Source organism: Cyclopterus lumpus, chromosome 19, assembly GCF_009769545.1.
Source record: "Cyclopterus lumpus isolate fCycLum1 chromosome 19, fCycLum1.pri, whole genome shotgun sequence".
NCBI classification, from domain to species: domain Eukaryota; kingdom Metazoa; phylum Chordata; class Actinopteri; order Perciformes; family Cyclopteridae; genus Cyclopterus; species Cyclopterus lumpus.
The window spans coordinates 984,121-1,006,029 of NC_046984.1; the positions used below are offsets into that span (position 1 = coordinate 984,121).

The window sequence follows — 21,909 nt, forward strand, 5'->3', positions numbered from 1 at the left end:
TAAAACCACCAGGTATACATGAAAATGTCATGAAACTTGTAAGTCTTGTGTTCTGAGACACTTTCTTGAAGAAAATTAAGAAACTATGTTTATACAAGAAAATCCACTTTTGGCCTCTGTACAGGCTGAAACGTCTTTTAAGACCATAAAAATAAGGACATGCAGCTTTGAAGCAGTAAAGTCATAAAACCATCAGGTTTTCATGAAAATGTTATGAAACTTGTAAGTATTGTGTTCTGAGACACTTTCTTGAAGAAAATTAAGAAACTATGTATTATATAAGAATATCCACTTTTGGCCTCTGTACAGGCTGAAACGTCTTTTAAGACCATAAAAATAAGGACATGCAGCTTTGAAGCAGTAAAGTCATAAAACCATCAGGTATTCATGAAAATGTCATGAAACTTGTAAGTATTGTGTTCTGAGCCACTTTCTTGAAGAAAATTAAGAAAATTTGTAGTCTTTAAGAAAACCCACTTTTGGCCTCTGTACAGGCTGAAACGTCTTTTAAGACGATAAAAATAAGGAGATACAGCTTTGATGCAGTAAAGTCATAAAACCATCAGGTATTCATGAAAATGTCATCAAACTTGTAAGTCTTGTGTTCTGAGACACTTTCTTGAAGAAAATTAAGAAACTATGTATTATATAAAGAATATCCACTTTTGGCCTCTGTACAGGCTGAAACGTCTTTTCAGACCATAAAAATACGGAGATGCAGCTTTGAAGCAGTAAAGTTCATTTAATTTAAACCAGCATTAATATTTTTAGCAGATCAAAACACATTTTGCTTGTTGAGGCGGCAAAATCACTTTGCAAAGTCTAACTGAAGAACTTCCGACAGTTCTGGTACTTTTAGACACGATTTGTGAATTTTTGTACCGTCTTTTGGAATAGGGCGACACCATTGACAGTACTGTGTATTGTGTCACATGTGCGCTACAGGGACCCAGGCAGATAAACAGCTCCATAGCGCTAATGAACCCTTTACCTATCGTGCCGCTGCACAGGTGGTCTGAACAACCAGTCCAGTGATGGGAACAGGATTCCTTACCTCAACACTGGCCATGTTAGATGATGGTAACGGCGAAGCCAGATATAAGCCAGTAAAAACTATATGGAGGAGACCAGAACAAGAGAACCATATGGCCCAAACAGTTCATAAGATATTTTCATTCGAGAAATGCACATAGCCAAAGCTCTGACGGCAAGAGGAAGGGATTTTATTGTGAAAGTTTCATAGCACATTGACTTTGTTTAACCAGCAGATTGACTGAAGAATATAGTATATTTTTCGGTGTAGAAATGTGATATAATTGAAGCTCGTAAATGCATGAAATCCCTATTTTATCCTGCAGAGACCATGAACACAAATGCAGATCAATGACAACTGCTGTGTTGTGTGACACACAGAAGTATGGAGACATGACATCACAGGGAACGTTGCTTTTATCTAGGGACAAATGTGTACAACTTTAGTAGTACTTATTATATATCATATACGATCTGTGAACTTTCCAAATCAACAAAACTTTGTTTTGGAAAGTGAAGCCTTTAAATCTCACGTGGAAACACTGGGATAGTGTTTTGGTAAGTTGGAGGGAAGAGAAGTGTCTGAGTGGACTGGTTCAGCGATGCGAGTGGAGACGCTATACCAGTGTGACTTGTTCGGGACATTGTAGCAGTCTGTAGAAGATGGAGTCTCAGTGTGCTGCTGAGAATAGTTACTCTTGTACTATTACATTTTTTACTAAGTAACGGCAATTGAATAAGGACCAAATAAATAACAGAAAGTAATATCAAGGGATCTCTTTCCAATTTCAGATAGCAAGACTCATTAGAGTTAAATAGACAACACATGTCATGCCTGAACAGAAACATTGACTGGACGAGCATTTGTACCCACAAACAAACTCACCACCAGCAGAGTGAATCATGTTAAAGTCTCTGTTCCTCCAGGTGAACATGGTTTCAGATGAAGAACTGTGTAATGGCCGCCTGGTCTTAGAAGAAGGCCGTGTCCAATGAGAAGGCCCCGGCCAGCCTGAACTCCTCCCTCATCAGCACGCAGAACAGGCGCTGAGGAAGCACTTTGGAGTACGGTGCGGGCCGAGGGACACACGTACGCAGAAGGATCTCCCGGCCCGCCGGAGAAGGGAAGTCAGGCACTTTACTGCTTCCTCCAGCCGGCTTCCTGTCGCGACCCAAGTCTTCGTCCAGTGGTGCCAGGAGGGCCGTCTGGGAGGGGAATGTGGGGGGACAGGACATGTTACTCACCAGCAATGAAAAGGTAGAGAAGTGTGCATGTACAAGTGCAGCCTGATACACCAGTTAAAAAGGTCAAAACATACTGCCAATAGTTTTCACAATGAAGAGTTGATGTTTCTAATAAGAGCAAAGTCAATGAGATGTTCGTTGGTCTCTCAGTACTTTCTGACGTCCCTCACCTGTCTGCAACGCTCAGCCCCAAGTCTCACGCATATGTAGCTTTAAATCCATAAACTCGGGATGTTCATTTAATGATTAACGCTGAGGGATAACTAAACAAGTCACTCGTTCTTGAAAGAGGACAGCGTGTGTGGATTGAGTCAAGATAACACTCTTGTATTGTGTTCAATATTTAGTCTACCCTCTTTGATGTGAATAAACAGAATATTACTATTAATTGTCAGTGGAATGCAATACAATTCACCGGCAGAACCAACTACAGCATCTAGCTTGAACATCAAGCTCAATCGACACCTCAATTGGGTTCAACAGGACTTGACTGATAATATTAAAGAAGAAATATCATAGGTCATGATTCTTTTCATTTGAGCTCTCCAAACCAATATGTGTTTTTGGTTTGGTACCTTTTGAATAGCATCCAAATTAATTCAATTAAAAACAATTCAGGTGAACACATTTGGAACCTAAATGAAGGGCGTATCTGACAGGGCTGTGTGCGTATTATATTACACTATTCCAAATAATCAATGTTCACATTATTCTCACAGAACATCTTTTCACATTCAAAAACAATAACGTAGAACTGATCTCCATCTGTCTCATGTGGGTCTCTCAGAATGGATCCAGACTACCCAGAACCTGCAGAACTAAAAGCAATGTATTATGAGGAAACAAATAATGATAGATCAAGTACAAACATTCTGCAGTATAATCCCATCAGAGCAAGCTGGCACAATCTTGTACGCCCACTAAAAGTGTCTAACAACATTATGCAAAGAGTCTCGCTCAAGTAGAAGTGTTGTCTTGAAATCTCACGAGGTGACTCACAGCTGGAGGAAACGTGGGTGCAGGTCGGGCAGAGTTTTTTGAGTTTGAGTACAGAATGCATACGTAGCTTAACAGATGGAGCCTATTTTGACAATGTGGAGGAGAATTTGATGGCCGGCGGTATTTCAGAGGGTGAACCAGCTGCTGCAAGGCTACGAGGCCCTCAACCCTGCTGGGGTTCCTGTGGGTGCTGTGGGACCTGTGCTGCCCCATATTCAGATTTCACAACGAGGCTTGTCCTTGATGGAGACTTGGTTCACAACAAGTAAGCCAATGGGGAAAAAAAGATTGGATTTCTCTGTCGGCTCTCTTCATAATGTTGTCAGACACTTCATAACAGCCTGTGGCAACCACAAGCACATTTAGTGGACTTAACGTTACATTGGCGCCGTTCAGATGGTGATCGGCCCCAGTAGTAACATCCATTTCTGTTTTTGACAGAAGGTTTAAGAGACTTCCTGTTTAAATAACAGGAAAACAGGACCTTAGACAGACTAAAGCCAAATAAACATATAGCACAGAGTAAATATGGGAAACTGTCAAGATGCTTGTGTGTCACGAGGCAACCCCACAACATTGTTATAATAGGACCTATATATAAAATAAATAAAATGGTTCCTTGTAGTGTATACAGGATTCTGGAGCCCAATCTCGTGTGTGCGCGCGCGCTGTTGGAATGTTAGTGAGGGGTAGAGCTATACTGGTAGTTACCTCGTCACTGGTGAAGTCAGCCAGCTTGACGTAAGCAGCAGGGGAAGAAACAACACACAAATACAGTCGAATGGAGGAAACGTAGAACAAAAAAGAAGAAGCACGTCTGGCACATTTTACAAACACACACGCATATGTATCGTAACATAAAAAAAGCAGCACAGAGCTACAGATAGTTTAGAAGGTAAAGCTGCATCACATATCACAGCTCGACTCAGAACAAACAAGGTTTTAATCCGTTATTCTTGTTTTTTTTCTGCTGAAATCATTTGCCAAGAATCAGAACAAGGAATCAATAAGAGCTGGAATGACAATTATCTGAATAAATTGACTGTTTGGTTTCCAAATTAAAAGCATTCCAGATTCTCTGTGTCAACCATGTAACTTCCAGAGCAGCCCTACAGGACTGTCAGGTGGATCAAAGTATAAATGTGGGTTCCATATGTTGCCCCGCTACACCGTGGGAGAGCCGCTACATCGTTAAACCACACAACTGCTAACTGACAGCTGGACAGGGAATAGGAGAGAGAGGCTGCTTACCCTCTGAGCGTTGACAAACAGCCTGTGGATAATGCTGCCGGCCGGCCCCTGGCCAGCTCCGATCACCACCACCTCTGGTTCTTCCTGCAGGGAGCTCACAAACCTGGAGGAAGACATCAAATGTTAGTCACAGTCGACCCGCTACTCCGAGGAAATAGATCAGTGCAACTGAGGGTACACATGGAGGATAGCGTTAGTTAAGCCAAGCCTGCATTAGCTGCCATCCGCTCTTTCATTCCAATCACATATCGCTATAATGTGCTTCAAATGTGTACCATATACTCCATCCATGTCACCAACACACACCCAGAGGCAGGAAACGCTGTCGCCGTGTCTGACTGACGTGATGCACAAATAAAATGCTGTGGAACTTACTTCTCAAGCTCTTCTGCGTCCTCTCCCCTCCCACCCTCACAACTGGCAAACTTTGCCTTGAGGGAGCGAGCTCTGGTGATGGCCGTCTCCATGGCCATCAGCTGACTGATGAAATCCTACACACACACACACACACACACACACACACACACACACACACACACACACACACACACACACACACACACACACACACACACACACACACACACACACACACACACACAACTTAGAGGTGGGGGGAATAATTGGAAGGGAATATAATAAAGCATAACTATATTTTCATAAGAGTATAATCAGCTGAACAATCACTGAACACTGGCTCCAGCGAGAGCCTTTTTGTTTTTCCATTACCGAACAATAAGTGATGGGTAACAGGATTAAAATATGAAAAGTCAGAGTATTAATAAGCTGACGTTACCAGTCAGTACTTTTTAATTTGTCATTTATGATCATGCTGCACCAGTGAAGTGAACCGGCTGAAGCGAAGAAAACTCAAGGTGACGACAACTTCACTCGTTACATTTGCGTGTAAAAATCTGTTCAACAAGAACATGTAAACAGAAGTGAAACCTAATTCAATGGGCTCTGTTCACAGAGGGGCAACAGCTGATTAAATCTGCAATTGGTAACTTTAATAAAAATAACCTTTTGTCACACTTGATATCCAAGATGGCCGCCTCGATTTTTCGCGTTTTTATTTTTGCTCTTGTGTTTTTCACTTCTTTTTGCCTGTTTGTTTAGGTTGCTAGCTCTGTGCTCACAAACACAAGAGTAGCACCTTGAATATATTTAAACACTCGACTAAACTCAGAAGAGTAATTAGCCCGCTAGCCCGAAGACTTCCGGGTTTAGTCCAATTGTTGTTTTTGTCCTGCAACTGGAACAGCTGGTCTTCTCACCACTGGCTGCCACGTCGCTAGCCATCACGAGCCCACCTGTCTACTCTGCCGGGATCTTTCCGTTCCGGTGCGGTGAGCAGACCTGGGTTGGTCTCCGCTAGCCACCACTGCACCAGGTGGACCTCCATTCTCCGGGCAGGATCGTCAGGCTAACGGGCTGGTAGCCCCTCCAGGCTACCACTCTCTCCTCACCGGACTGCTGCCGTCTTCCCGCTGGTATGCTGTGGATCATCTCGCTGATTCTCCTGGGCTGCACATCGCTTCTCATCTCGCGGACGGTGGGCTCTCGGTCACAGGCTGGCGCTAGCTTAACGCTACTACTCCGCCGCTGTACTCCGCATCGGAGCTTCGCGGCTTTGATAACCACCTGCGCCCGGACTGCATGGACATTCTGAAACAACATGGAATACTCCGCCGAGGCCATCCTTCACACAGAGGCCCTGGCCGCATGTTCACCTACAACTTCACGTCCCAAAACTCCATCCCATCCCTGTGGTCCTGTCGCAATCGTACTTCCTCGTTACGTCATCACAACAAACCACACGTGAATTGGTCCAATCTCCGTCCCCTTCCTCAGTCCTCACAGCCTATCACAACGCAACGTCACCTGAAACTGGCCTTGCTCAACACCCGCTCACTCAATAACAAAAGCCTCCTTCTGAATGAATTCATAATTGATAGTAATCTTGATTTTCTCTGCCTCACTAAAACATGGCATAAACTCCTGGACTATTTCTCCCTCAACCAGACCACCCCCACAGGATTCACATACACAGATAAACCTTGTCCAGAGGGGCGGGGAGGTGGTGTTGCTGCTGTCCACCGGGAGGACATTAAAACAACCACCATTCCCATTCCTGCCGTTCATTCTTTTGAACATATTGCCCTCAAACTCTCTGGTCCGACTCCTCTGGTAATTGCTGTTATTTACCGCCCCCCCAAGCCAAACCCCTCCTTCCTCTCTGACTTCTCTGATTTTTCTGACCCAGCTCTGTGCAATTTCACCTGCCGTTCTCCTCCTTGGTGATTTTAACATCCATATTGATGACACAGAATGTAAACCTGCCATAGAATTCCTAGAACTGCTACAATGCTTCAACTTCACACAACACATCAACTTCCCCACTCACAGCCGAGGTCACATCCTGGATTTAGTCTGCTCCACTGGTCTCACAATACTTCAGCTCTCCAGCCTCAACCTCAATATCTCCGACCACCTGGCTATCACCATGGACATCGGCATCCCTATCCCCATCCCAAGAACCAAGCGCAACATATCCTTCAGAAATCTCAAAACTATTTCCCCCACAACTCTTTCAGCCTCTCTTGCCAGTACCATGTCGGCCTCCCCTTTCCCACTGTCTGATAATCCCTCCGATCTCGTAAATTACTACAATAACACACTCTCCTCCTGTCTTAATCAGCTGGCTCCTATTAAAACCCAAACGGTCTCATTCACTCACTCAGCTCGTTGGTATACTCCTGATCTCCACCACATGAAATCCCGTAAGCGCCAGCTTGAAAGACTCTGCAGGAAAACTGGTTTAACAGTGCATCTCCAAGCCCACTCTGACTACCTTCAACAATACAAAGACGCTCTCATCTCAGCCCGGACCACCTACTACTCACACCTCATACACGCTGGCTCCTCCAACCCAAAGGCTCTCTTCTCAACAATAAACAAGCTTCTCAAACCCAGGGACAACACCTCCAAATCCTTTACAGTCGACAAGTGCAACTCTTTCCTTTCATTTTTCAATACAAAAATTGATATAATTTACAGCAACCTGAAGACCTCACCCGCACTTTCCATTTCGCCACCCCCTCTCCCCATATTCACCCCTCAGCCCCTTTCTCAGTTCTCCCCTGTGTCCCCTTTGGAGCTCTCTTCATTCACAACAGGAATGAGAAGCTCCACCTGTATTCTGGATCCCATACCATCTACTCTCACCAAGGAATGTCTCCCAGCCATTGCTCCACTCATCATAGCAATAATCAACTCCTCCCTCAACTCCGGCTCAGTCCCCGACACACTTAAACTGGCTGCTGTCACCCCCATCCTCAAGAAACCTGGACTCGACCCTGAGACCATGAGCAATTTCCGGCCCATCTCAAATCTTCCCTTCCTGTCAAAAATACTGGAACGTGTCGTCGCTGCACAACTCAAAACCCACCTCATTTCCAACGATCTGTTCGAGCCATTTCAATCTGGTTTCCGCTCACAGCACAGCACCGACACAGCCCTTCTCAAAGTCACCAATGACCTCGTCCTCTCCTCAGACTCTGGCCACCTCAACATTCTCCTTCTCCTGGATCTCACTGCAGCCTTCGACACCATCAACCACAACATCCTTCTCTCCCACCTCGAATCGTCCCTCAACATCACCGTAACTGCTCTCTCCTGGCTCAAATCATATCTAACAAACAGACAACAATTTATCAGCATCAACAACTGCACCTCCTCCACTGCTCCTCTGTCTCAGGGCGTCCCCCAGGGTTCGGTGCTTGGTCCTCTTCTGTTCATCCTCTACCTGCTCCCTCTTGGAAACATCATACGTCATCACGGTCTCCTCTTCCACTGCTACGCTGATGATGTCCAGCTCTACATCTCCAAAAAAGCCATTACCACTGCTACTCACTCCACTCTGACCAACTGCCTCACTGACATTAAATCATGGATGCAAACCAACTTTCTCAAACTCAACTGTGATAAATCGGATATGATCATCATCGGCCCCAAATCTCTCACCAAAACCAGTCACAACTTCTGCCTCACCATTGACAACTCCACTCTGTCTCCCTCCCCTCACATCCGCAACCTCGGAGTCATGTTTGACAGCAACCTCTCATTTGAACATCACATCAAACAAATCACCAGAACATCCTTCTTCCACCTAAAAAACATTGCCCGTCTCCGCTCATCACTTTCCTCATCTGCTGCTGAAACTTTAATCCACGCCTTCATCACCTCCAGAATTGACTATTGCAATAGTATTCTTTATGGCACATCTTCCAAAATCCTAAACAAACTCCAATACATCCAGAACTCTGCTGCTCGCCTGCTCACCCACTCCCGTTCCCGTGATCACATCACCCCTGTTCTCCAGAGCCTTCACTGGCTCCCCGTCCCACAACGGATCCAATACAAAGTCCTTCTCCTCACTCACAAAGCCCTCCATAATCAGGCCCCCTCCTACCTCACCGACCTGCTCCACCACCACACTCCATCCCGTCAGCTCCGCTCCTCTGATGCCAATCTCCTGTCCATCCCACATAGGACCAAGCACCGGACGTGGGGTGACAGAGCCTTCTCCATATCTGCCCCCTCCCTCTGGAACTCTCTCCCCAAACTCATCCGAGACTGCACTGATCTTTCCTCATTCAAATCCCAAATCAAAACCCACCTGTTCAGAACTGCTTTTAATGTGTGATTGTTTGTTTTTGTTTTTGTTTTCTTATCAGGGTCCGAGCGACTCAAAGTCCCTATTTATTTGTTTTATTTGTTTTACCTGTATTTTAGCTATTCTTATTTATTTATTTTTAGCTTTTAGGATGTTTTAATTATGTGAAGTGTCTTTGAGTACTATGAAAAGCGCTATATAAATTAAATGCATTATTATTATTATTATTACTTGCTCAAACTGTCACTAAAGTAAATGAGAGCGATCGGCAGGTTTACTGATGGCCTGACATTACATTGTCGGAGTAATGCTCACCCCCCGCTTTGGTCTATATTTGGGCTCTGCATACATGGCATCATCACGATAATTATGAAAATAGAGCTAAAATACAGCAAAATTACTTCACACCACGATTGCCTTGGAGTTTATTAGACCTGCAACTTGGTTGGACTTTGCAAAAGGACCAACATCCAATACACTCAAACAAAATCAGGTTTCTTGTGACAAGTGACCAGCAATGACTTTAAATGCAGCATTCATGTTTTCATACTCCGATTACTTTTGTTTGTCATGAGAACCAACAAGTACAATTCAAGAATTTTGCCTGATGAAAGTCGGGATTACTACTAATGTCTTATGGCATTACTGGGTCTTGTGATTAAAGAGATAATTGAGTATCAGGCTGGTATGAAGCAGAGGAAGCGCAAGACTGTGTGTAAAGACAGGTGTAGCGTCTGCATTTCAGGTGAGTACCATGAAAGGACTGAAGACTTCACGTCCTAGTAGGACTGAGCGGCTTGTGGAGTTCACTGACCTCTATCTTCTTGTAGTCATGGTTGAGGGGGTGCAGCAGCTTGCTGGCCTGACCCGTAGCTTGCTGAATGGTCCTTTTGACTGATGGAATGTCTTCTACTGACTCTGTGGGGTAAAGTCATTCGATTTACTTGAATCTGCCTCTCGCATCATGAGAGAAACACTGTTTCATGATTAAACCACCCCTTACAAACAGCTCAATCTAAATATACTGTCAGTACACTACATTCAAACAATAAAAATTTACCAGGTACATATTATTTGCACAGCCAGACTGCAAACTCCAATCAGCAACAGCAACAAATTCCCGCTAACTATTCAACTTTCAGTTTAAATCCATGTCTGTCCATGGTGTCATCACTCTGAAGTAATCATAATTAGCATATCAATTCTTGAGTGTTTTGTGATGTTGCAGTGGCCTTAAAAAATCTTATCGGTTCATCGTACACATCAAGGTGGACGTTTATGTTAAAGTTGAAGAAATACCCTGCAGGCATTCTGAAAATATTGCATTGACAAGAACAGAGTTCTGGTGCAGTGCTTTGTCTCCAGGCGGCTGCATGAGGCCACATACGCTCTCTCTTGATGAGGACCACACATAAACACACTGGCACAACGTTTACCCTCTATGTATGTACAGGGGATACACACTGAGCTCTACTTCTGACTTAATGGCTTACCACTTACTCACAGCACAGTTTACTGTTGATGCACACATGGATGTCCACTTCTCTACGATAATATTCTGTCCACACACTGTTACTAGTTGATGTCATAACAAATCAAAGCAACCTTGACTCACCTTCCTCCTTCAGCTTGAGAATAGCAGCATGCAGGATGCAAGGCAGGAGATTGCGGGTCAGGTCTGCTGGTTTCTGCACTGCTAAATAGTGCAGGACCTGGAAAGGCCAGAGAAACCCTAGAGTTAGTGTCCCCCATTCATATGCCTTCTCTCAGTTACATCCCATAGACCTAGATCAGTGTGTCGTCCAGCTGTACAGAAGTCTACCTTCTCGGCCTCCTTGGTGTCATCAAACAGTCTTCTCTGGCGGCGGGCAGGTGTTACCCTGGCCGTCTCCCAGGCCTCCACCCACATGTTGCCTGGGATCTTCATCCTGGCACTGAGCTCCCCCTTCACCACTCTGCTACCCGTCTCATCGATTACCTCGTCCTCCTCCTCCACGTAATCTCGAGGGGAGTACCAGCGCACAAAGTCCTCCAGAGCACAGCCTGGGTTGGCCGACTGTGGAGAGACAGGAAACGCAATAAGTCTGTGATCAACGTGAACTGATCCGTCTCTCAAGAGACACATCATGAACCAACAGCTGGAAGATATCTTCACCACCAAATAACTGTTTATCGTGTAATTCTTTCGTCTCTTATGATCACGAGATGTAGATGTATGATTTTAAATGTCCAAGAAATCATCAATGGGATTTAATGGATATTGTATTTGCCCACCATGAGAGTGGTCTGTGTCATTTAATCCTCAACAGTTTTGTTAATGTATGTGATTGTAAGTTAAATAAGTAAATAAGTGTATTTTAATCATGTCAAATAAATCTATATCTAATTAAATTCTAACAGGTATTACATCATATTCTGGGACCCAACATATTGACACATGGTATGGCTGCAACAACTAATCAATTAAATAGATTATAAAAATACTTTAAAACAAATTTTATTCTGGATTAGTTGGATCTATGTTATGAAGCACGTCACTGTGGGGGCAGTAAACCCATGACCCATAACGTGGCTTTGTTAGCTCATGTGATGTATTACACAAAATGACGTTGTCTCCTTCGGCGCTATACTGAGTATTTTAAAAGTCTCTGATGCATGATACGGCAAAGAACCATAATTACCTGTATGTGTATATACATCTACAATATATATACTGTGTATATATATATAGACATGTATAATCTTATGATTAATAGAAAATGTGTGTTGTAGTTTAAACTTGAATTGACTGGCTGTGCAGGACACACAGGCTGACTGTCAATGTGTGCACAAGTATAGATTGATGTGTGCACGTTGTCCTGGTTTACCTTAAAGGACTCCATGTCAGACAGCAGACAGGCACTCTGCATCCGGGCTCGAAGGTGGGTTCCTTCAGCGGACGTGCCCAGTTTGGCCAGAACCTCTGACTGCTCCTCTAACAGATCCTCTGTCATGGGAGCAGGTTCCTGCAAAACATACACACATAGATGTCACTATTATACTGTATACTAATTAAGACTCTGTTCTGCTGGGTGGAGGTTAGTATGGTGCAGCAGGGATCGGTGACGCTCCATCTATTCTTATGAAAAGATGGGTTTGAGTGACTTGCAACTCCTTCCGTGTGTTTTTCTTAAATTGTCGCTAAAGTCTTGAATTATTTTGACCAGTCAACATTAATTTAGAGAAAGTGAAATAAAACAAACACATCAGAAATGTATCAGAGGTGTGGCCTTAAAGGGAATATTATCTAGCCCTAAGACTGTAACAAATGTATCTATTCTGTATATCTATCACCTTTTACCACCATCAAGTTTATTTTTTCTCTCAACACGTGTTATATTTGGAACAAAGTAGTATTCCATCTGTATGGATGAGAGGTCCTGACCTGTGTGACGGGAACATATAGCGGCTCCGTAGAGTTCAGCAGTGTCATGTTGTTGTAAGGGTGAAGTCTTCCCTCCGCTTTACTTTTACTGCCGTCCTTCTCCGCCTCGATCTCCCCTTGGTCACTCAGGCACTCGAAGAACTCCTCCTCGCTGTCGCTCCACGAGTCCCAGGATTTCCCCGAGGACACCTCCCTCGCCGCGCCGGACACAGTTGCCATTGGCGTGGCAGACTCTGGCGGGGGGCGACCGCCGGACACCTGGCGCTCTCGCTCTCTGCTCCCCTCCAGCACCTTGCGAGCTTCATCTCTCGCCCTCTTCCTCTCGATGCAGCAGTTCAGCATCTGCACAGCAACGTGAGACCGTTTCAGACACCGAACATCGCTATCTTCACCACTCCGTTAAAGGGATGGCTTGTTGCCCCCAAATTATGATTACTTCATTCATGATATAGGCATTATTATAATCAGATTACTGATTATTTATACGTAGATGATTTAACTATTTTGCCCTTTATTTTGATGATTCTCATTGAACAGTCAGGGTAAACCATTATAGAGACTAGATCAGTCAACTGTGTTAAAAAGAAAGGTGCCCCAAGGAACTTTCTTATTATTTTATTATATTGTTAAAATAATGTAGCACCTTCATCTGTTTTGTGTATGCTTGAATATTTTAATCTGACCTCATGGCTCAAACAGGCTGTGTGGGTTTTGTATAAATGTGTACCTGGAGCTTCTGATGCAAAAGACAACAGCGAAGATCAGGAGGTCCACCAGCCAGTCTGTCAGGGAGGAAAAGGAGAAGATGAGCTTGCATGAGGTTTGTATCTTAGATGCATTTACACGGTCTGTACTTTGCCATTGTGTGTTGTGTAAATGAAATCTATGTGTGAATTCAGAGGCTAAGCATCACAGTGACAGCTCCTTGTTGTCCAATAGGATGGGTTACTGGGTGGGTGTGGCTCTGTTGTTTTAAGATGTGGATCCTCAGATGTGAAACCGTCCATGAGGCCTTCAGCGTGCTGAACCCACCCGTAGACGAAGTAGTTGTTTTCCCAGCGGTAACGCAGCTCCAGGACAAACTCCTGCCAGAGGTGGGCGACAGCACGCAGTCCGCCATGGTTGTAGTTCACCAGACACGCACACAGAGCCAGCCGGTAGGTCAGACTGTCACTGGGGGCCGACTTCAGCTGGAGGAAAAGGTTCTGGACCGAGGGGGAAGATGTTTGAAAACTTCAATTCAGAACAGCAATCAACTGCAAGGAAACATCCAACTCCTCGTGGCTATCCACGATCAGAAGAAGGCACAGAGGCATCCTGACGCCACATCACTAGAGGAGTAAACTCCTTCCGGCAAAGTTCAGCACAATAACTTGTTATTGCCATTTTACTGTGGTATTTTCCAATGTTTGAAAATTATAATGGTTTAACAGTAATTCTAGTTCCTTTGATAGTGTCTGTTATATGTACAGTATTGGCACAGTGCGTTAGTGGTAAAGGGGTTCACATACATAGTCAGAGTTTTTATTTTGCTCATCTTTCCCACTGGAGCTTAGCTGAGTGGTTCTATTCTTGCTATTCTCTGATGACTTCTCCACAGCAGCATCTGGGAAGAGATACTGAGACAAGAAAAAACACATAAACATTCAATATAAAAGTGCAATTCAATAATACATTTACAAAAGGACTGGAGATATTGTTGAAGGGTGCAAATAGCAGTTAGAGGAACTTCGGAGGAGGAGGCAGAGTTTAAAGTCTCAGAGCAGACTCAACCATGTCCCTGGTGAAGCTGGCTAAGGTCGTCAAAAAGCTCCTCAAAGGCAAGGCTACATGAGATGATGAAGGCTCTGGGTATTGTCGGGGTGTCTTGGCTAACACAGCCTTTTAAAACAGAACCCGAGTGTGGGCTCTAATTATTGGGGTATCACACTGATCAACCTCCCCAATTCAATTAAATTCAATTCAGTTTATTTTGTATAGCCCAATATCACAAATTTGCCTCAGAGGGCTTTACAATATGTACACGTACGACATCCCTGTCCCAGGACCTCACATCTAATCAGGAAAAACTCCCCAAAAATAACCTTTCACAGGGAATAAAGGGAAGAAACCTTCAGGAGAGCAACAGAGGAGGATCCCTCTCCCGGATGGACAGATACAATAGATGTCATGTGTACAGAATGAACAGAATTACAAAATTACATAAACACATTACATGAATATGACAATGTATGAATGGAACTCCAATCCATGAAACAGAAGGAGGTAAAGAGGAGAGGGGGCGAGGCGCATCAGCAGGGCCAACGCGAGACCGGCTCACCAGGCATCAGACACCGCCAGGTCCAATGGACCCTATGAGACGTGAAGTCACAAAGACTCCGGGGAGGAAGCAGAGTTAATAAGGTGCAATGGAGAGATGTAAATTCATCCATAAGGAGAGAGAGAAGAGGAGATAGGTGCTCAGTGTATCCTAAAACATCCCCCAGCAGCCTATAAGCCTATAGCAACATATCAAGGGACTCGACCAGGGCAAACCTGATTCAGCCCTAACTATAAGCACCATCAAACAGGAAAGTCTTAAGTCTATTCTTGAATGAGGTGACTGTGTCTGCCTCCCGGACAGAAAGGTGGAAGCTGGTTCCATAAAAGAGGAGCTTGATAACTAAAGGCTCTTGCTCCCATCCTACTTTTTAGGACTCTGGGAACCACAAGTAGCCCCGCATTTAGTGAGCGCAGCTCTCTAGTGGGGAAATATGGTACTACAAGCTCCTTAAGATATGATGGTGCATCACCAATCAAGGCTTTGTAGGTGAGGAAAAGAATTTTAAATGTGATTCTTGATTTGATCGATAGATATAATTGAGTATCATCTGCATAGCAATGAAAGTTTATAGAGTGTTTCCTGATAATGTTGCCCAAAGGAAGCATATATAAGGTCAATAAAATTGGTCCAAGCACAGAACCTTGTGGAACTCCGTGATTAACGTTGGTGGTCATTGAGGCTTCATTGTTTACAAATACAAATTGAGATCGATCTGATAAATAGGATTTAAACCAACTTAGTGCGGTACCTGAAATGCCAATCGACTGATCCAGTCTCTGTAATAGGATGTCATGGTCAATGGTGTCGAACACAGCACTAAGGTCTAATAATACCAGTATGGAGATGAGTCCTTTATCTGATGCAATTAGGAGGTCATTTGTAATTGTTACCAGTGCAGTCTCTGTGCTGTGGTGTTTTCTAAATCCTGGCTGAAACTCCTCAAATAAACTATTCTGATGTAGAAAGTCGCACAACTGATTTGCGACTAATGTCTCAAGGATCTTAGAGCGGAAGGGAAGGTTAGAGATCGGTCTGTAGTTAGCCAACACCTCTGGATTAAGAGTGGGCTTTTTCAGGAGAGGTTTAATTACAGCTACTTTGTAGGAATGTGGTACATGGCCTGTTAGCACAGACACATTAACAATATCCAGCAGAGAGGTGCCAATTAAAGGCAACACGTCTTTAAGCAGCCTCGTTGGGATGGGGTCCAAGAGACAGGTAGACGGTTTAGAAGTAGAAACCGTTGAGGACAATTGGTCTAGGTTAATGGGAGAAAAGCTATCCAAATATACACCAGGGCATACGGCCGTTTCCAAGGCCACTCCTCTTGATGACAGATCGGCACTGGTTGAGGGCAAGAGATCATCAATATTGCCTCTAATAGTTAAAATCTTTTCATTGAAGAAGTTCATGAAGTCATTACTACTGAGTTCTATTGGAATACACGGCTCCACAGAGCTGTGACTCTCTGTCAGCCTGGCTACAGTGCTAAAGAGAACCACTGGGGTTGTTCTTATTTTTCTCTATTACTGATGAGTAATAGGCTGCTCTGGCATTACGAAGAGCCTTTTTATATGTTTTAAGGCTGTCTCGCCAAACTAAGCGTGATTCTTTCAGATTGGTGGAACGCCATATGCTTTCGAGCTTTCGTGAAGTTTGCTTTAGTTCGCGGGTCTGAGGGTTCTACCAGGGAGCAAACCTCCTTTGCCTCACTGTCTTTTTCTTCAGTGGGACTATCAAGTCTAGTGTCACTCAGTGAGCCTGTAGCACTATCGACAATATGATCAATCTGGGACGGACTAATGTTAGCACAGGAGTCCTCTTTCACATTGAGACATGGTATTGAATCAAATGCAGAAGGAATCACTTCTTTAAATTTAGCTACAGCACTGTCAGTTAGACATCTGGTGTAGAAACTTTTGACTAACGGTGTACACTCTGGGAGTATAAACTCTAAGAACAAGGTCGAGGGTGTGGCCATAGCAGTGAGTGGGTTTCTGTACTCTGACAAGCCAATCGAGTTCAACAATGAGATAAATGCAGCACTAAAGCAATCATTCTCAACATCCACATGAATATTAAAATCTCCTGCAATAATAACCTTATCAGTTTTAAGGACTAAACTTGATAAAAACTCTGAAAATTCAGATATAAATTCTGAGTATGGACCTGGTGGCCGGTACAGTATAACAAATATAATTGGCTGTAATGTTTTCCAGGTTGGATGTAAAAGACTAAGAACAAGGCTTTCAAATGAGTTGTAGTGCCTCGAGGAATGTGAGTATTAATGACTTGGAGGAGTTGATTAATTTAGGCTGACATATTCTTCATGGCTCAGCCAGGTTTCAGTAAGACACAATAAATCAATGTGATTGTCTGATATTAAATCATTTACTAATACAGCTTTAGGTGACAGAGATCTAATATTTAGGAGTCCACATTTCATTATCCTGTTTTGTTGCACTGTTGAAATAGTGATGTTAACCTGTATGAGGTTATTTTGTATGACTCCTCTTCTGGTTACTTTTGATTTAATTAATTTAAGTGGCCGTGGGACAGACACAGTCTCTATAGAGTTAAGGTTAAGAGTAGGTAACTGCTCGGATGGAAGTGCAGAGAAGGGTGGAAGACTACAACTCTGCTTCTGCTTCCTGATCTGAACTCTGGGTCATGGATTATTGCCAAACCCCAGACCCTGGATTCTATCCCCTTGCAGGGCTACTGTGGTGGGGTTCCCTGGGAAGAGCTGAAAAAGTTGTGACCCGGACTCGGATAAGCGGATGAAAATTAAGGGATGGATTGATGGATATAATTTTGTTGTAATATAATAATATGAAAAGACCAAATGCAGTAATAAACCCATTACCAGAAGGATAGAATTGAGTATATCAGTGTTGAGCGGGGACTCATCAATGCGTCTGCGGCGCCGGATGTGCTTGCGGGCGCTGTGCACTATATTGGAAACCGACAGTTTGGAGATCGGCACTGCGGCTGTTGGCTCTGTCAGCTTCGACAAAGCAGAGCTGATGTCACTATTTTCTGGAAAGGAAAAAACAGCAGTTATCTACAATCGTCCTAATCAGTTTAGAGCTGTGGAGATGAGTAATAAGAGACTCTATGCAAACATTTCACAAACAGCAGTGAAAGAGCTAGTAGGCTCCTCCCTCTAGACTGTGATGTGTTTGATGTCATCACAGTGTTTAACAGTGCAGCCAGTAACCTGACCTTTGGCCTCCTCTTCAGCCAATCCTCTTCCCAGTATCTCTTCTGTCGACTCCTTCCTACAGCAGAGCTTAAAGAACTCAGTCAGCAAGTCACCTGCATGGGAAGATAAGAATGGGTCAAATCCTTCGAACATATTTTGCACCAATTACACTGCTCAAATTCTAAAATAGACTCATTTCCTGGTTTTGCATCTGTCCAAAGTAGCTGTTGCGCCAACATTCTTGTCGACCTAAAAAATGCCAGTGGGTAGGACTTGTGAAGTGGATATGAAAAGGAGAGCAGATGACAACAGTTTTGGAGGAGACATCCGCATGAGAAGGAGGGGAGAGAACGGAGCCCGACACCAGAGCTGCTTTCACTTTGCTGCCACTACTGGTAGAAGCTGGAGCATAAAGAGCCCTTAGATGGCCTTTGTGGTCCAGCTACTAGTCAGGCAGGGAACTGTGATACAAAATTAATTCCAATGATTTAATAAGGCCTCACTGTCCAAAAGAAGTGCAGGTAAGCATTAGAATGGCTGGAGACACCAGTTGAACTTAAACTCAGCAGACTACTACAAAAAGGGCTAACTCAATAAATAGTGCATTTTCGTCAGATTATACCAAATACAAACGTTTAATATAATTATATGATAATTCCACTTTCCAGTGAGCCTCCTCAGTTGCTGGAGTACTTCAATGTCTTGAAAAAGCTGTAAAAACGTTCTTTAAACAGGATGATGTGAAACATTAACATCTTATTTTCACCGTTTCTAGGAAAGAGTATCTACTGGACACCAAGGGATTCATCTTACCCAGTAGACACTGAGGGTTTTCAGCTGACCGGACTCGGACTGACCAGTGAGGAGCTTGGAGTGGGTCAAGGTCACTGCCGGGTCACAGAAAGAGAGGGAGCAGGTTTGGTTAAATCACAAAGCCTGTTGCTGGTCTACATTTCTGTCAACATTATGGCCATTCCGATTAACCCCCAAAAAGACTCCATTTTGAGTATTGTTGATTAATTTTGGTTGAAGCACATGGAACATAGAAAACATTGTGTACCAACTGTATGGCTGACTGGTCATCAAATGCTGTAGTCAACTTTTGCCATAGGACAGCCACAGTAATACAACATTTCAAATCTACAGCTTTTAAGTTTAAATAGAGCAGTTTGTTTTATTTAGCTAGCAGCACAGAGCCACCGTAATCTTCTGTCCACTCAAAGCTCTTTAACACTACATGACATCATACAACCATTTGTACACTGATGGGAGGAGCTACCATGCCACCTGCTAATTACCATTAACATTCACACACACACACACACACACACAATTGGGGATCGAACCGCCGATGCTTTGATTGAAGAACGACCCTGCTCTCCCACTGATCCACAGACCCGGCACGTGGCTAGTTCTACTTGTGCTCCTGATGTTTGGGACACAGTTTTGGTTTGAGAGCTACGTTAGTGCCTGTCGTGGCAGGAGCACAGACTGTATATTAGAAGTGGATGAGTCATCGTGACATCACTCATTGGGTTTGGCGATTTGGCAATCGCCATCTTGACTTTTTGCCATATACGTCTCAGGTACCTGCCAATCACCTTGTAGCCCGCCCCTAAAGCATACCCTGCTTTATGGTCTGTTTGACATCATTTACTAAATGAACATCATGCTGTATTGAAGAAGACTTGAAACTAGAGATTGAGAGCATAAACTCATGTTTACAATGTTTACTGAGGGAATAAATCAAGAGAGAAGTAGAGTCATTTTCTATGGACTTCTATACAACCAGAGGAGTCGCCCCCTGATGGTCAGTAGAGATAATGCAGCTTTAACACATGAAGCATAGACTTCTATACAACCAGAGGAGTCGCCCCCTGGTGGTCAGTACAGAGAATGTAGCTTTAAGACACTTCCTCATTGGCTTGACTCGGCAGAACCGGAGGTTGCCTCTTGGGAGGGAGAAGCTCCTTTAACAGCAGGTAGATACTCTTAGCCTGCAAATAGAATCATATTCTTCATGTACCGCTGCTAAGACAAGCAAATAAAGTATCCATCTATCTATCTATGAAAGCAGGGTGTTACAGTGGAGGCAGAGACAGTCCAGGCAGAGAACTCAGAACATCCTTACCTGTACACATCATTATCCACAACAATGCCTTCTGTCAGGTGAGACCAAGTGGTTGCAAGATGAAGCTCACTACAACATCCAAAAACAGAGACAAAATTATTCATTTTGTTTTGCACATTGCAGATTTAGAAATTCATTGTAAAACTATTTATTCTTGTATTAGTTCAACTCCATCTCAGTTGTTTGTAGTGTACTGCAAGTACTGTGCGTTATTGGAACGTACTGTCATCGGAGTTACAATGCCTTTACCTGATTGGCTCCTCGCAGGCTCCAAATGGAAGCTTCCCAAACTCCACCCCTCCCACCTCACCTCCAAGGAGTGTGTCAAAGTCTGCCGGGAGCCAAACAAAACCCAACAATAGTGTGATCACAAAGTGACACGCAGCATGAATCAGTGGGAGTAACTACAGCTCCCGTGTGATACCTAGTGCACAAAATGTCAGCGGGAAATGTGTGCAACGTATATGATCTTTGTAGTCACTTCACAAATATGAACTGTATTTTGCAATAATTCTTGGATTCTGAAAAAAGCACTAAGATAATAAATACACTGTAAACAGGTTGCACGCCAACATCTATAACACGTGGACACTATTAAATGGCAATTATTGCCACGATCATGAGATTTGGCTACGTGTCACCACATGAGTCCACCTGGAGGCTGCTGTGGCCACGCATACTGCTGCCAGTCCTGGAGAATGTAGGTGAACCGGATAGCGATGTTGATTGGAGGCAGAGGGGACAGGGTACAACCCTGAGGAAATAAACAAAAGGAAAGGGTTAGTGATGAGCGAGTACACTGTCCTCTGCATCTGCATCTGTTCAACCAACGGAATTATCTGTGTCCGTTCTCAGAATAGGATAGAATATAAACCACAAACCACTTATATATGCAAATCATCTTCTCTCCTGCAGTTTACAAAGCAAATGGCATACCACCCCCCTTACCTGGTTTCATGTTATCGATCTCTCGTGAAGACAGGTCATAAATTAAGGGCCAAAAGAAGACCATTTGATGTTTTGATTCCCACACTGACGTAGTCCCTTTGTTCTTACCACAACCCTCACCTTTCCCCTCTTATCTGGCGACTGTGGGTCAGTGGTTAGCAGGTCTGTCTTTTAATCAGGGGGTTGGTGGTTCAATCCCCGCCCTAGTCAATGTGTCCTTGAGCAAGACACTTAACCCTGCATTGTTCCCTTTAGCTGTGTCTACAGTGTATGAATGTAACATGATTGTAAGTCGCTTTGGATAAAAGCGTCAGCTAAATGACATGTAATGTAATGTTATCTACATGCCATGTGAATTGTGACTCTTCAGTGCATCCTTGGGCAGGCTCATCGTGACTCTGTATCACGGTGCCTCTTCTCTGCGCATGGAATTAATTATTTCATAGACAAGTTCTGGTATTACGATATTCGTTATTTTTAGCTTAAAAAGACTCAAGCAGGAATAATGTGCCACCACAAGTGTTGATTAGAGTTGGAATTACGTTACCCACATGGGTTGATCAGAAGTTTATTATTTATTAGAAAACTTAACAGAATCAGAGATGAGCTTCGGATTTGTTTTTGATCACAAGAGATAGAGAACCATTTCAGATGTTGTATCGTAACCTTTTGA

The 21,909-nt window shown here is 43.7% G+C and overlaps 1 protein-coding gene across 3 annotated transcripts in view; it reads right to left on the reverse strand.

The window, feature by feature from the left end:
* Positions 1-1,200: 1,200 nt before the first annotated feature.
* The window catches only part of rab3gap1 (RAB3 GTPase activating protein subunit 1), a 28,141-nt gene continuing 7,432 nt past the window's right edge, over positions 1,201-21,909 (reverse strand). For 2 of the 3 annotated variants that reach the window (XM_034558218.1, XM_034558217.1), the window contains exons 4-20: positions 20,943-21,042; positions 20,538-20,619; positions 20,289-20,357; positions 18,971-19,044; positions 18,178-18,270; positions 17,819-17,991; positions 14,141-14,248; positions 13,662-13,834; positions 13,357-13,411; positions 12,630-12,971; positions 12,073-12,210; positions 11,028-11,261; positions 10,821-10,917; positions 10,020-10,123; positions 4,903-5,018; positions 4,528-4,630; positions 1,432-2,238 (exon numbers count right to left, since the gene is read on the reverse strand). In XM_034558218.1, coding sequence (XP_034414109.1) covers positions 2,005-2,238; positions 4,528-4,630; positions 4,903-5,018; positions 10,020-10,123; positions 10,821-10,917; positions 11,028-11,261; positions 12,073-12,210; positions 12,630-12,971; positions 13,357-13,411; positions 13,662-13,834; positions 14,141-14,248; positions 17,819-17,991; positions 18,178-18,270; positions 18,971-19,044; positions 20,289-20,357; positions 20,538-20,619; positions 20,943-21,042 — 2,295 coding nt within the window. In that variant the 3' untranslated portion in view covers positions 1,432-2,004. Of the gene's footprint in view, positions 2,239-4,527; positions 4,631-4,902; positions 5,019-10,019; positions 10,124-10,820; positions 10,918-11,027; positions 11,262-12,072; positions 12,211-12,629; positions 12,972-13,356; positions 13,412-13,661; positions 13,835-14,140; positions 14,249-17,818; positions 17,992-18,177; positions 18,271-18,970; positions 19,045-20,288; positions 20,358-20,537; positions 20,620-20,942; positions 21,043-21,909 lie in introns of all 3 variants that reach the window. The other variant, XM_034558216.1, reaches the window with a different exon arrangement.